Below are 13,422 nucleotides of genomic sequence, written 5' to 3' on the forward strand. Positions count from 1 at the left end.
AGGGGGGCGGGGATGATGGAGCTTGTAGTTCCCCTTGGCCAAACACGGGCGGGCCAAGGCATCACCACGAGGCTCCCCTAGGCGAGAGGGAGGCTGACGGGCGCAGCACCTCACCGAACACGGAGCGCAGAGACCGATCCACCGCGGGGTCCCGCACCGACAAGCCCGCCATCTTCCTCACCTCCGCCCACCGCGGTTTCCAACCAGGTCCACGACTTCCGGTCCGTCGCCGAAACGTGTCGCCTCTCAGCTTCCTTTGTTTTTCCAATGGGGTGCCACTTTTTTCTCCTTCCCCCCCGGAAACTCTGGCTCTCAAACTGGAGTTCCGTTAGCGCGCAATCGGCTTGACGAAGATGGAGGCCGGGGTTTCTTCGACCTCTGACGGCACCGCGGCTCTGGTTACGGAGGCTCGGTTTACTCAGCTTTTCAGGTGCGGAGGGCGGATTTCTAGGAATGCGGCGAGTTGGGATTCAAGGGGTTTATAATAGGTCTTATTTCCCTAAAACCGCTTCATTTCAGTCTGCACTCTCCCTCTCTTCTATATTTCTATTTTATTTGTTTGTTTGTTTGTTTGTTTGTTTGCCAAGTACGTACTGGGAGTATACAAAGAAATAACACTGTTTATGTACATGATACTGTTACTAGTGAGAGGGAAACATTAGGACGGGATGGAAGGCATCCTGGTGTATTTATGCACGCCCCTTACTGACAGGAATCGGGAGAGGTCAACAGTGGGCATCTGTCTGTCTCTCCCTCCCTCCCTCCTACTACCTACCTCCCTACTTACCTATCTTCTCTCTCTCATATCGATCTCTCTTTATCTCTATATAGCATCTATCTATCTAATCTATCATCTATATCTATCCATCATCTATCTATCCATCATTTATCTGTCTGTCTGTCTGTCTGTCTGTCTGTCTGTCTGTCTGTCTGTCTGTCTGTCTGTCTGTCTGCCTGTCTATCTGGCTATCTGGCTATCTATCTATCTATCTATCTATCTATCTATCTATCTATCTATCTATCTATCTATCTATCTATCTATCTATCTATCATCTATCTATATCATATATCTCTCCCATCCATCTATATATCATCTAGCTATCATCTCCCTCCCTCCCACCCTGCCTATCTGTCTATCATCCATCTAGCTATCATCTAGCTATCATCTCCCTCCCTCCCTCCCTCCCTATCTATCTATCTATCTATCTATCTATCTATCTATCTATCTATCATCCATCTATATATCATCTGGCTATCGTCTCCCTGCCTGCCTGCCTGCCTGCCTGCCTGCCTGCCTGCCTGCCTGCCTGCCTGCCTGCCTGCCTGCCTGCCTGCCTGCCTGCCTGCCTGCCTATCTATCTATCTATCATCCATCTATATATCATCTAGCTAAGGTCTGTATGTCTACCTACCTACCTACCTATCTGTCTATCTGTCTGACTGTCTATCTCCATCCATCCATCCATTTATATCTTCTTTCTTTCTTTCTTTCTTTCCTTCTCTCTCTCTCTCTTTCCTTCTTTCTTTCCTTTCTTCCCTCCCTCCCTCCCTCCCTCTCCTATCTCTATTTCTGCATGTCCACTTACCCAACCACTTATGTTCACATCCATCCCAGCTTTCCTGTTTTGTGGCTATGCCATGAACAGTTTCCTTGTAAAAATGATTTCTCAGGCTGGCCACTTGGTGAGTGTTGTTGAAGCTAGATCCTTTTTCTCTATGTTGTTAACGTAATGTGATATATCACCCAGAGATTAAAACAAAACAACACAAAAGCATCTTTCTTGCATTCTGTTTTGGACCTTGTCTATAGCAATATTGGTGGCAATAACTTTCTGTGGGGACCCTCACAAATTGTTTAATATTACAGAAAACGCTTGGGGAAAGAAGGGATTTTGAACTCCCTTTATCGAGTGCAAAAACTTCCTGATGGGACCATAGCATTGCCTATACTTGGCCATAGCTTCACAGCGCAACACCTTCAAGAGTTAAAGGAGAGCATACCACATGGAAAGGCCTGCACTCTGACATGGATACATGTACGTAAAGCTCTTGCAAAAAAGTCAAGCTTTTTTGACTAATTCTAGATTTATCTCTGGAGTGGAAGTAAATATAAATGGTTCTTGAGTTAAAATAGTTCATTTCATGACTGTTCAAAGGTACAACAACTGTCACGCTGAGTATTGACAGCCCCAGAGACATTCGAAGTCATTCAGAGTTATTCAGTAATTAAATAGTTAAGAGTGTGTGTGTTGTATTAGCTCCACCCATTATGATGTAAAATCCTGCCACATCATTTATGCTTCTTTTCTGTCTTGTTGAGATCCTCCATATTGTCTTTTATATTCTCTGTTAACTGCAGTGATGTAGCACGCATCTAATATGCCTCCAAAGGCATTCCTTATATTTTTGTTATTTTTGTAATAAAAGTAACTTCGTTTGAAAGCAGATTCTCTCTCTTAATCCATCGACTCTCAGAAATGATTTATTATGGTCCACGCGGGCTGTAATTCATCTCTATTTCTGTCAACAACAACACTTTAAAAAGTGATTTATGACCATTTCCCCACACCCATTACAGTTGCAGCATACCCATGGCCATGTGATCAAAAATCAAACACTGGTTGGGCTTCTTCAATGTAGCTGTGGGTTTGGATTGGAACTAGTGCTGCCGCTATCTTAACTATTCTGATATTACAGAGGGGTTGGTTTTCTGTAAGGTAACACTTTGGGAACCACTGGAGTTTTGATTAACACATTCAAAATATTCGGCCTTTTGAACCTTTTTGTCAAAAACATCCAATAGGTTAAAGCACATGAAGATTGGTTACAGGAATTGGGCATGACTAGTCTAGTGAAGAGAAGGGTGAAGGGAGACATGATCGCAGGATTGCAATATTTAAGGGGCTGTCACAGAGGCGAGGGACTCAAGCTGTTTTCCAAAGCATCTGAAGGCCAGAAAAGGAATCATGGATGGAAAATGATCAAGGAGAGATTCAACCTGGAAATTGTTGTGTATGTCCCTTGTCAGCCTCAGGAAGTATCAGATTCTGAGGATGAGGAAACCAAGGTTTTAGCTTATCCTGATTTAAGAAGGTTGTCAGAAGGCAGTGGGGACAATGATCTTCAGATAATGAGGGAATATCTGACAGCCCATGGGTGAACCCTAGGTTCAGGAGATTCGCAAAACGAAGATAAGAAATTCTTGGGGAAAAGTTTTGAATCTGCAAGTGTAGAATTGTGTAAATAGCTAATGCATCACTTCCTGAAATAAATTGGAAATGAAGGTGCTTTTGGATAACCTGCATATTTGAAAATGGTCTGATTTATAGCCTGGAAAATGTAAGCGAGAAAGTGGACTGCCATTTGTCAGAAATGGTATATAGGGTGTCCTGCTTGGGCAGGGGCTTGGACTAGAGGGCCTACAAGATCCTTTCCAACTAGAGGTGTATTCTGGTTTTCTTCGTTGCCAGTTTTCTCTTTGATGTGCTGCGTGTGTGCATTGCACACATGTGCATATTGCTAAAAAAACCAGCTTTTGCACAGAAGCAAAAAAAAACAGCTTCTGCGCATTCACAGAAGCAAAAAACAAAATGGCGTCTATTGAAGCGCTGCCAAAAGAGCCAGTACAAGGGCGTGGCAGGCCTGGGTTGCTGACGGTCCAAGTGACCCAGGCCGCCAAGTTACTAACAGTTCCATAGAACCAGTCCGAACCGAAAGAAAGCAGAATTGCTTCCAACTCTGTTCTATTCTATATACTGTATAGCTCAGGTGTACAGCTAACATAACCAAGATCAGAGAGTACCTAGGACCCCATACAGCCAAGATGTTTAGAAAGGCTTTGAAACAGAAGCAAGCTCTGTCTATCACCGAGGAAGCTAACAATTTCTTTTGTCTTTCTTAGAATCCTATTCCTTCGAAAGCAGTGATGGTACGTTCACCTGTTCAGAAGCTGCAGAGTCGGCTGCAATACCTCCTGTCAATCCATGGTGCTGCGTGGTCAGAAGAGTTGGAGAAAGATCTGCCACGTTCCTGGCAGAGGCACGGGGACCTCGTTCTTCTAAGCGAGGACTGCTTTAGAGCAGAGCAGTGGAGAGAATTGGGTAAGGGGTCATTTTGTGTGATGGGCAGCTATAGAAATCAGTCAATCGAGCAAGCAGATCAACCGCAAATATAATTTTACAGTGGGGGATCTCTGTTCAGCAAAACCAGACTTTTAAAAAAAAAAATTATTCTTACAGTTTTAAAAACATATAAATACAAATATACATATATACAAAACCAACATTTAGAAGACACCACATGACATAACATAACAAAACCTAAACAGTAAAAATTAATATTCATTTAGCAGTGTTGGGTATCGATATATCTTCTGTATATCTACAGTAGTCCCTCACCTATCGCTGGTGTTACGTTCCGCGATGGGGAATTTATCGACTGATAGTACTTATTTAAGTATTTATATTGTAATTGCTTGGTAAGTTTTCATTGTTTTAAGTGTTTATAAACCCTTCCCACACAGTATTTATTTTAGATACAGTATTTAAATACAGTATTTACAATTTTAGATATTTTTTTTTGGAAAAACCTGCCGATCGAGTTCCGCGGGCTGTTTAAATCTGCCAATCGACTTCCTCAGAAACCCGTGAACCAGCGAAGATCCGCGAATGATTTTTCTCATTAATATTTCTTGAAAACCCGCGATGAAGTGAAGCCGCAGTAGGTGAAGCGCGGTATAGCGAGGGACTACTGTATAGCACTTCAATATTCACATAATTCATTAAACTCCGACCTATTACAAGCATACCTATATTCACATAATTCATTTAACTCTGACCTATTACAAGCAAAATCAGACTTTTATTCCTTATCTAAGCTAGGTATCTTTGTGGAAAGAAACTGGGCGGAAATGCAACTTTAAAATAGCTAGAATGCAATCCTATTAATTCGGGTCTGAACAGGCATTTTTTTCCCTCTCCCATCATAAATGTGAATTGCCTTTCCTTGATAAGGTTAATAACTGTTAGTTACATATCAGTGACTTGATGCTCTTGCTTTTACGAAGATTTGGCATGCTGGATCTTTATTGCATGGGATTTACATAATTAAAAAAGAGGAAGAGATATAGATATGAGGCAATAGGAGAAGATGTGATTACACATACTTGAGATGAATTATAATGATAGAGCTTAATAATTGCTCTAAGCCATGGTTTATTTAACATTGGCTTGTTGCATAATCCACAGGAGGTTGAATTCCTACCACATATTAAGCTAATACTCAGCAAAGCACATTATAACTGAATATACAATATACTGTACTTTTCGGAGTATAAGACATACCTTCCCCCCCCTAAAAGAGGCTGAAAATTTGTGTGCATCTCATACTTCTCCGAGTCCCGTCGACCAAACAATGTCGTTTGGCAGGCCCCAGAGGAAGAGCCTTCTCTGTGGCGGCCCTGGCCCTCTGGAATCAACTCCCCCCAGAGATTAGAACAGCCCCCACCCTCCTTATTTTTCGCAAGTTACTCAAGACCCACCTATATCGCCAGGCATGGGGGAACTAAGACATCTCCCCCAGGCTTTCTTATATTTTATGTTTGGTATGTATGTGTTGTATGGTTTTTTAACAGTTGGTTTTTTTTATATAATTCTTATTATTAGATTTGTTACATTGTCTATACTGTTTTTTATTGTTGTTGTGAGCCGCCCCGAGGCATACAAATCTAATAAAATAAATAAATAGATAAATACTCTAAATGTAGCTTTCGCTAAGCTTTTTTTTAGGGCTAAGGACATGCTACTGTGATCTTCCATGTTTTCTAGCTAAGCAGTCTTCCCTTTGCCTGCTTCTTTCATTGCTGCTCCCTCCAACAATCAGCTGAGCCTTTTTTCAGCCCTAACGAGGTGCTAACAGTGAAGCGATCTTCCGCTCTTTGCTAACGAAACTATGGTCCCTTTGCCTGCTTTTCTCATTGTTTTATCTGACGAGAGAGAGAGAGAGAAGTGAAGTGTTTTAGAAACTGTTTTGAATCCCTAACCAGGGGATAAAAAGCAAGCACATGGACTCAAAACCAGCAAACTAATGTGCTGACCCAGACTAAAGACTTGCCAGACGAATACTTGGAAGGCAGACTATTTTTCCCCCTATTTTCCTTACCCCAAACCAAGGTGCGTCTTATACTCCAGTGCATCTTATAGTCCAAAAAAAATATGGTATTCCGCACAATCAGTACAAAGCAAATAATATCTGCATAGGTGATGCAAGTCAATCTGAGCTGATCTCCCAAAAGTTAAACAGAGTTAATACTTCAATGGAATGAAAAATAAGAACTGCCAACTGAAGATTATTCATTGGATGATATGATTTCTCTTAGAAAATTACAGTTACAATAAATACAGTTTGATTTGATTTGATTTTATTTTATTGGATTTGTATGCCGCCCTTCTCCGTAGACTCGGGGCGGCCAACAACAGTAGTAAACAGCATATGACAATCCAATATAAACAGTTAAAAGCCCCTATTGTAAAACCAACATACATACAGACATACCATGCATAAAATTGTAAAGGCCTAGGGGGAAAGGGTATCTCAATTCCCCCATGCCTGGCGGCAGAGGTGGGTTTTAAGAAGCTTACGAAAGGCAAGGAGGGTGGGAGCAATTCTAATCTCTGGGGGGAGTTGGTTCCAGAGGGTCGGGGCCACCACAGAGAAGGCTCTTCCCCTGGTCCCGCCAAGCGACATTGTTTAGTTGACAGGACCCGGAGAAGACCCACTCTGTGGGACCTAACTGGTCGCTGGGATTCGTGCAGCAGAAGGCGGTCCCTGAGATAGTCTGGTCTGGTGCCATGAAGGGCTTTATAGGTCATAACCTAGACAGTTTGTCAGTTCTTAAAGTTCTTACAAGAGACTCCTGGTTGTTTTTGGTGTAAGTGGGCAAGACTGCAGTGAAAAATAATGTCCTTTGCTCTTTGTTCCAGGCCAAGAACTTTGGCAGGTAGTTGCAGAGGCTTTGGGGGCCCGGCGTTTAGCCAAACGGGGGCGAGTACAGCCAGATTTATTTCGCTCTCCTGCTGTGACCCTGTTGCTGGGTGAGGATGGTTGGGTTGAACAGGTGGACAATGGAATCAGGTAAGGGAGAAAAGGTTCTTCTTTACTCCTCTTATTTTTGTTTACCACTTGATAATGGAATCACAAGAAAGATCCTGGACCAGTGATGGCGAACTTATGGCATGGGTACCACAGGTGGCATGGGGAGCCATATCTGCTGGCACGCAAACCGTTGCCCTAGCTCAGCTCCAATATTTATTTATTTATTTATTTATTTATTCATTCATTCATTCATTCATTCATTCATTCATTCATTCATTCATTCATTCATTCATTCATTCATTAGAACAGGAGTCCTCAAACTTGGCAACTTTAAGACTTGTGGACTCCAACTCGTTTTATGCTTAAGACCTTCCACCATTCTTGTAGCCCGTCTTTGGACCCGTTCAATTTTGTCAATATCTTTTTGTAGGTGAGGTCTCCAAAACTGGACACAGTATTCCAAATGTGGTCTCACCAGCACTCTATATAGCGGGATCATAATCTCCCTCTTCCTGCTTGTTATACCTCTAGCTATGCAGCCAAGCATCCTACTTGCTTTCCCTACCGCCTGACTGCACTGTTCACCCATCATTCGATTTTTATGCCGCCCTTCTCCTTAGACTCAGGGCGGCTTACAACATGTTAGCAATAGCACTTTTTTAACAGAGCTAGGCTACTGCCCCTGCAATCCGGGTCCTCATTTTACCCACCTCGGAAAGATGGAAGGCTGAGTCAACCTTGAGCCAGTGATGAGATTTGAACTGCTGACCTTCACATGGTGGAAGGTCTTAAGCATAAAACGTATCAGGAAAGACTTAATGAACTCAATCTGTATAGTCTGGAGGACAGAAGGAAAAGGGGGAACATGATCGAAACATTTAAATATATTAAAGGGTTAAATAAGGTCCAGGAGGGAAGTGTTTTTAATAGGAAAGTGAACACAAGAACAAGGGGACACAATCTGAAGTTAGTTGAGGGAAAGATCAAAAGCAACATGAGAAAATATTATTTTACTGAAAGAGTAGTAGATCCTTGGAACAAACTTCCAGCAGACGTGGTAGATAAATCCACAGTAACTGAATTTAAACATGCCTGGGATAAACATATATCCATCCTAAGATAAAATACAGAAAGTAGTATAAGGGCAGACTAGATGGACCATTAGGTCTTTTTCTGCCGTCAGACTTCTATGTTTCTATCTACAAGTCAGCTTCAGTGGCCTGCAGTACAGCACTCTACCTGCTGCGCCACCCCGGCTCATTAATATGCATGTGTGTGCCGGCCAACTGATTTTTGACTCGCAGAGAGGCTCTGGGAGGGCGTTTTTAGCTTCCAGAGAGCCTCCGGGGGAATGGGTTAAGGCATTGTTATCCTCCCTCAGCTCCAGGGAAGCCTTTGGAACCTGGGGAGGGCGAAAGGGAAGCCTACTGGGCCCACCAGAAGTTGGGAAACAGGCTGTTTGCCTGGGGGCAAGGGAAGCTGTTTTTGTCCTCCCCGTGCATTGAATTATCGGTGTGGACACTTACACATGTGCGATAGCGTGTGCCCACAGTCTTTTGGCACCCGAGGATGAAAAAGTTCACCATCACTGTCCTAGACATTCAAATTTAGTCGAGAAGGTTGATTGTGTTGACTGAATAATCATCTTAAGTTATAGGAAAGCAGATTCTGCTTGAAAGTCAGATGAAAAAATCTTCATGATTGAGTCTTTTGACTGTGGAAACTATTTCCTGTAATTAGAGATCTTAAAGGAGATCAGGCCGGTTTGTTTATTTATTTATTACTTATTTATTAATCAGATTTGTATGCTGCCCCTCTGCGCAGACTCGGGGCGGCTCACAGCAATAATAATACAATGTTAACAATCTAATATTTAAGTTAATTTAAAACCCCAATTTAGAAACCAATCATACATACTAGCATACCATGCATAAATTTTATAAGCCTAGGGGGAGGGAAAGTATCAATTCCCCCAAGACTGATGACAGAGGTGTGTTTTAAGGAGCTTACAAAAGGCTAGGAGGGTGGGGGCAACTTTGATATCTGGGGGGAGTTGGTTCCAAAGGGTCGGGGCCGCCACAGAGAAGGCTCTTCCCCTGGGACCCGCCGGTTAAAAGTGCCACATTGTTTTTCCTATTCATGGACAGCGGTTTTCATTTTCCATACTTTATGCACTGATTTTTATCTTTTATCTGATTTTTTTAAGTCACTTAGGGAATTCTGTTGCTGGACAGGGCAGAAAAATCTCTGATAAGCTGATACGTTTCCAAAACAGTCAAGGGTGGACGTCGGCTTGGTTAAGCTAGGCTGCCAATTTTTTAAAATTATTTTTTGCTTCCATCAGGGCCCTGAGCCCTACAGGCTAGCAAGGTTTAGAGTTAGGCTACAAGCAGAGATGGGCTGCTGGCCCCACGGTGGGGGGAGGGACACTCAGTGGGGGTAGTAAGTTTATGCACTATTTATTGAATACTTAATAGTTTTATTATTGTCCTTCCTTCTCTAGTACCTTAGTATGATCCTTAATTACTTTTAAAACAGGAAATAATTAAATAGTATGTTTTTCCCCAAAAAACACTTTAAAGATTTTAATCATTATCTAGAACTGAACTTTTATAGCAATTCAAGAAAATTGAGCTACTTGCCTAATCTATTATCATGCTGAACCTTGTGGGTTCAGTACAAAACCTTAAAATGCTACTGTGCTCCTCAACAAATAATGGTGTCTATTGTTTGTCCCTTTTGCGTTTGCCCAGGTTCGCCTGGTGCACCAGTTGCAGCCCTATTTGGACCGGGACTCACTGCTCACAGTCACTCATGCCCTCATCACCTCGAGGTTCGACTACTGTAATGCTCTCTACATGGGGCTACCTTTGAAAAGTGTTCGGAAACTTCAGATCGTGCAGAATGCAGCTGCGAGAGCAAGCAGATGGGCTTGATGGGCTTCCCTAGGTATGCCCATGTTACACCAACACTCCACAGTCTGCATTGGTTGCCGATCAATTTCCGGTCACAATTCAAAATATTGGTTATGACCTATAAAGCCCTTCATTGCATCGGACCAGAATATCTCCGAGACCGCCTTCTGCTGCACGAATCCCAGCGACCGATTAGGTCCCACAGAGTGGGCCTTCTCCGGGTCCCGTCAACTAAACAATGTCGGTTGGCAGGCCCCAGGGGAAGAGCCTTCTCTGTGGCGGCCCCGACCCTCTGGAACCAGCTCCCCCCAGAGATTAGAACTGCCCCTACCCTCCTTGCCTTTCGTAAACTCCTTAAAACCCACCTTTGTCGTCAGGCATGGGAGAACTGAGATATCTCCCCCAGGCCTATATAATTTATGTATGGTGTATTTGTATGTATGTCTGCTTAATAATGGGGTTTTTAAAATATTTTAAATTGTAAATTATTAGATTTGTCATGAACTGTTTTATTGTGTTGTGAGCCGCCCGGAGTCTACGGAGAGGGGCAGCATACAAATCTAATAAATAAATAAAATAAATAAATAAATAAATAAAAAGTCAAGTAATGGGACTTACCGGTAATCAACTGAAAAAGAGCCCAAGCACCTATTTGAAAACTTATCTTGGTCGGCAAGCCACTCCCACCCAGTCACATGACCATCAAACCACACCCACACAATAAGCCAGTGTGGTTATAATTTTTTTTTTGCAGCCCTTCACTGGCTAAGAGTATACCTCTTGGGAAATTTAGAGTGGATATCTAGTCTTCTGCATCTTGATTTTTCTCCACAGATACAGCTTTGATGTGGCCCAGTGCATGCTGTCTCCAGGAAACATTACCGAGAAGCTACGGATAGCCTCCATGTTATGCACAGGAGAAGTAGTGGTGGATCTTTATGCTGGTAAATATTGCCTTGATAATAGCAGAAACGCTTCGGTTGAAATTCTAGTTTGGGTACAAAGTTTTTCTGAATCTCATTGAGTCTTGGAATACTGTGTTCGGTTCTACCCACCTTTGCCGTCAGGCATGGGGGAACTGAAACATCTCCCCCTGGGCATGTTAATTTATATATGGTATGCTTGTGTGTATGTCTGTTAGTATATGGGGTCTTTCTTAAATCTTTAAATATTTTAAATTGTCAGATTATTTATGATTTGTTTCCACGTGTTGTGAGCCGCCCCGAGTCTTCGGAGAGGGGCGGCATACAAATCTAAGTAATAAATAAATTAATAAATAAATAGAGACCTCACCTACAAAAAATATTGATAAAATTGAACGGGTCCAATAGGCTCGTGTTTCGCCCTTCCCAGGCTCCAAAGTCTTCCCTGGAGCCAGGGGAGGGTAAAAACGCTCTCCCAGAGGCTCTCTGGAAGCCAGAAATGCCCTCCCAGAGCCTCTGTGTGAGCCAAAAATCAGCTGGCCCGCACACACATGCATGTTGGAGCTGAGCTAGGGCAGCAGCTCACTTGCCAGCAGATATGGTTCCACGTGCCTCTGTGGCATCCGTGCCATAGGTTCGTCATCACTGCTATAGAGCCAGCTGTGACCTCTATATGACCCCATGGGAGTCTGACAATAGCCAATAGAATTTATTTACTTATTTATTTATTGATTGATTGATTGATTGGATTTGTATGCTGTCCCTCTCCGCAGACTCGGGGCGGCTAACAACAATGATAAAAAACAACATGTAACAATCCAATTTAATAAAACAACTAAAAACCCTTATTATAAAAACCAAACATACACACAAACATACCATACATAACTTGTAATGGCCTAGGGGAAGGAATATCCTAACTCCCCCATGCCTGGCGACAAAGGTGGGTCTTGAGTAATTTGCGAAAGACAAGGAGGTTGGGGGCCATTCTAATCTCTGGGGGGAGTTGATTCCAGAGGGCTGGGGCCGCCACAGAGAAGGCTCTTCCCCTGAGGCCCGCCAAACGACATTGTTTGGTCGACGGGACCCGGAGAAGGCCAACTCTGTGGAACCTTATCGGCCACTGGGATTCGTGCGGTAGAAGGTGGTTCCGGATGTATTCTGGCCCAATGCCATGTAGGGCTTTAAAGGTCATTACCAACACTTTGAATTGTGACCGGAAACCGATCGGCAGCCAGTGCAGGCCGCGGAGTGTTGCAGAAACGTGGGAGAATCTAGGAAGCCCCACGATGGCTCTCGCGGCCGCATTCTGCACGATCTGAAGTTTCCGAACACTTTTCAGAGATAGCCCCATGTAGAGAGCATTGCAGTAATCGAACCTCGAGGTGATGAGGGCATGAGCGACTGTGAACAATGACTCCCTGTCCAAATAGGGCCTCAACTGGTGCACCAGGCGATCCTGGGCAAACGCCCCCCTCGCCACAGCCGAAAGATGAAAAAGAATACGCGTTCTGGCATAGGAACAGGAATCTCTAGTTCAAAACCCCAATTGAAGTTATAAAAAAAACAAAACCCCACTCTCAACTCCATGTGGTCAGGTGCACCAGGACCATCTGCTTGGTGGTTCTGCTCATCTTTCAACCTTCTTTCCAACCACCTTCCATGTTTCCAGTGTCTTTTCTCCCAGCTAGGAACTGAACCGGATGGATATTTCTTCCTAAACTGCTTAAACATTAGTTTAAAGAGGGATGTCAAAGCTATTTGCCGATGACTCTAAACTGTGCAATAGGGTTGATATTCCTGGAGGCGTCTGTAATATGGTAAATGATTTCGTTTTACTAGATAAATGGTCAAAGCAATGGAAACTGCAGTTTAATGTTTCCAAATGTAAAATAATGCACATGGGGAAAAGGAATCCTCAATCTGAGTATTGTATTGGCAGTTCTGTGTTAGCAAAAAATTCAGAAGAGAAGGATTTAGGGGTAGTGATTTCTGACAGTCTCAAAATGGGTGAACAGTGCAGTCAGGTGGTAGGGAAAGCAAGCAGGATGCTTGGCTGCATAGCTAGAGGTATAACAAGCAGGAAGAGGGAGATTGTGATCCCCTTATATAGAGCGCTGGTGAGGCCACATTTGGAATACTGTGTTCAGTTCTGGAGACCTCACCTACAAAAAGATATTGACAAAATTGAACGGGTCCAAAGACGGGCTACAAAAATGGTGGAAGGTCTTAAGCATAAAACGTATCAGGAAAGACTTCATGAACTCAATCTGTATAGTCTGGAGGACAGAAGGAAAAGGGGGGACATGATAGAAACATTTAAATATATTAAAGGGTTAAATAAGGTTCAGGAGGGAAGTGTTTTTAATAGGAAAGTGAACACAAGAACAAGGGGACACAATCTGAAGTTAGTTGGGGGAAAGATCAAAAGCAACATGAGAAAATATTATTTTACTGAAAGAGTAGAAACATAGAAACATAGAAGACTGACG

At 43.0% G+C, this 13,422-nt stretch overlaps 2 protein-coding genes across 4 annotated transcripts in view; one reads left to right on the forward strand and one right to left on the reverse strand.

Annotated features, from left to right (window-relative positions):
- The window catches only part of CSTF2 (cleavage stimulation factor subunit 2), a 36,519-nt gene extending 36,247 nt beyond the window's left edge, over positions 1-272 (reverse strand). Inside the window, exon 1 of one of the 2 annotated variants that reach the window (XM_070759855.1) lies at positions 115-272. In XM_070759855.1, the coding sequence (XP_070615956.1) occupies positions 115-172 (58 nt within the window). In that variant the 5' untranslated portion in view covers positions 173-272. The remainder of the gene's footprint in view (positions 1-114) is intronic. The other variant, XM_070759856.1, reaches the window with a different exon arrangement.
- A 31-nt stretch (positions 273-303) lies between these two features.
- TRMT12 (tRNA methyltransferase 12 homolog) overlaps positions 304-13,422 on the forward strand; it is a 533,403-nt gene continuing 520,284 nt past the window's right edge. For both annotated transcript variants that reach the window (XR_011559765.1, XM_070759861.1), the window contains exons 1-5: positions 304-430; positions 1,868-2,036; positions 3,902-4,100; positions 6,981-7,131; positions 10,842-10,951. Coding sequence is in view for 1 of the 2 variants with exons in the window: in XM_070759861.1 (XP_070615962.1) it covers positions 354-430; positions 1,868-2,036; positions 3,902-4,100; positions 6,981-7,131; positions 10,842-10,951 (706 nt within the window). In the remaining variant the exon portion in view is untranslated. The remainder of the gene's footprint in view (positions 431-1,867; positions 2,037-3,901; positions 4,101-6,980; positions 7,132-10,841; positions 10,952-13,422) is intronic.

Source organism: Erythrolamprus reginae, chromosome 8 (assembly GCF_031021105.1).
Source record: "Erythrolamprus reginae isolate rEryReg1 chromosome 8, rEryReg1.hap1, whole genome shotgun sequence".
Lineage (NCBI taxonomy): Eukaryota > Metazoa > Chordata > Lepidosauria > Squamata > Dipsadidae > Erythrolamprus > Erythrolamprus reginae.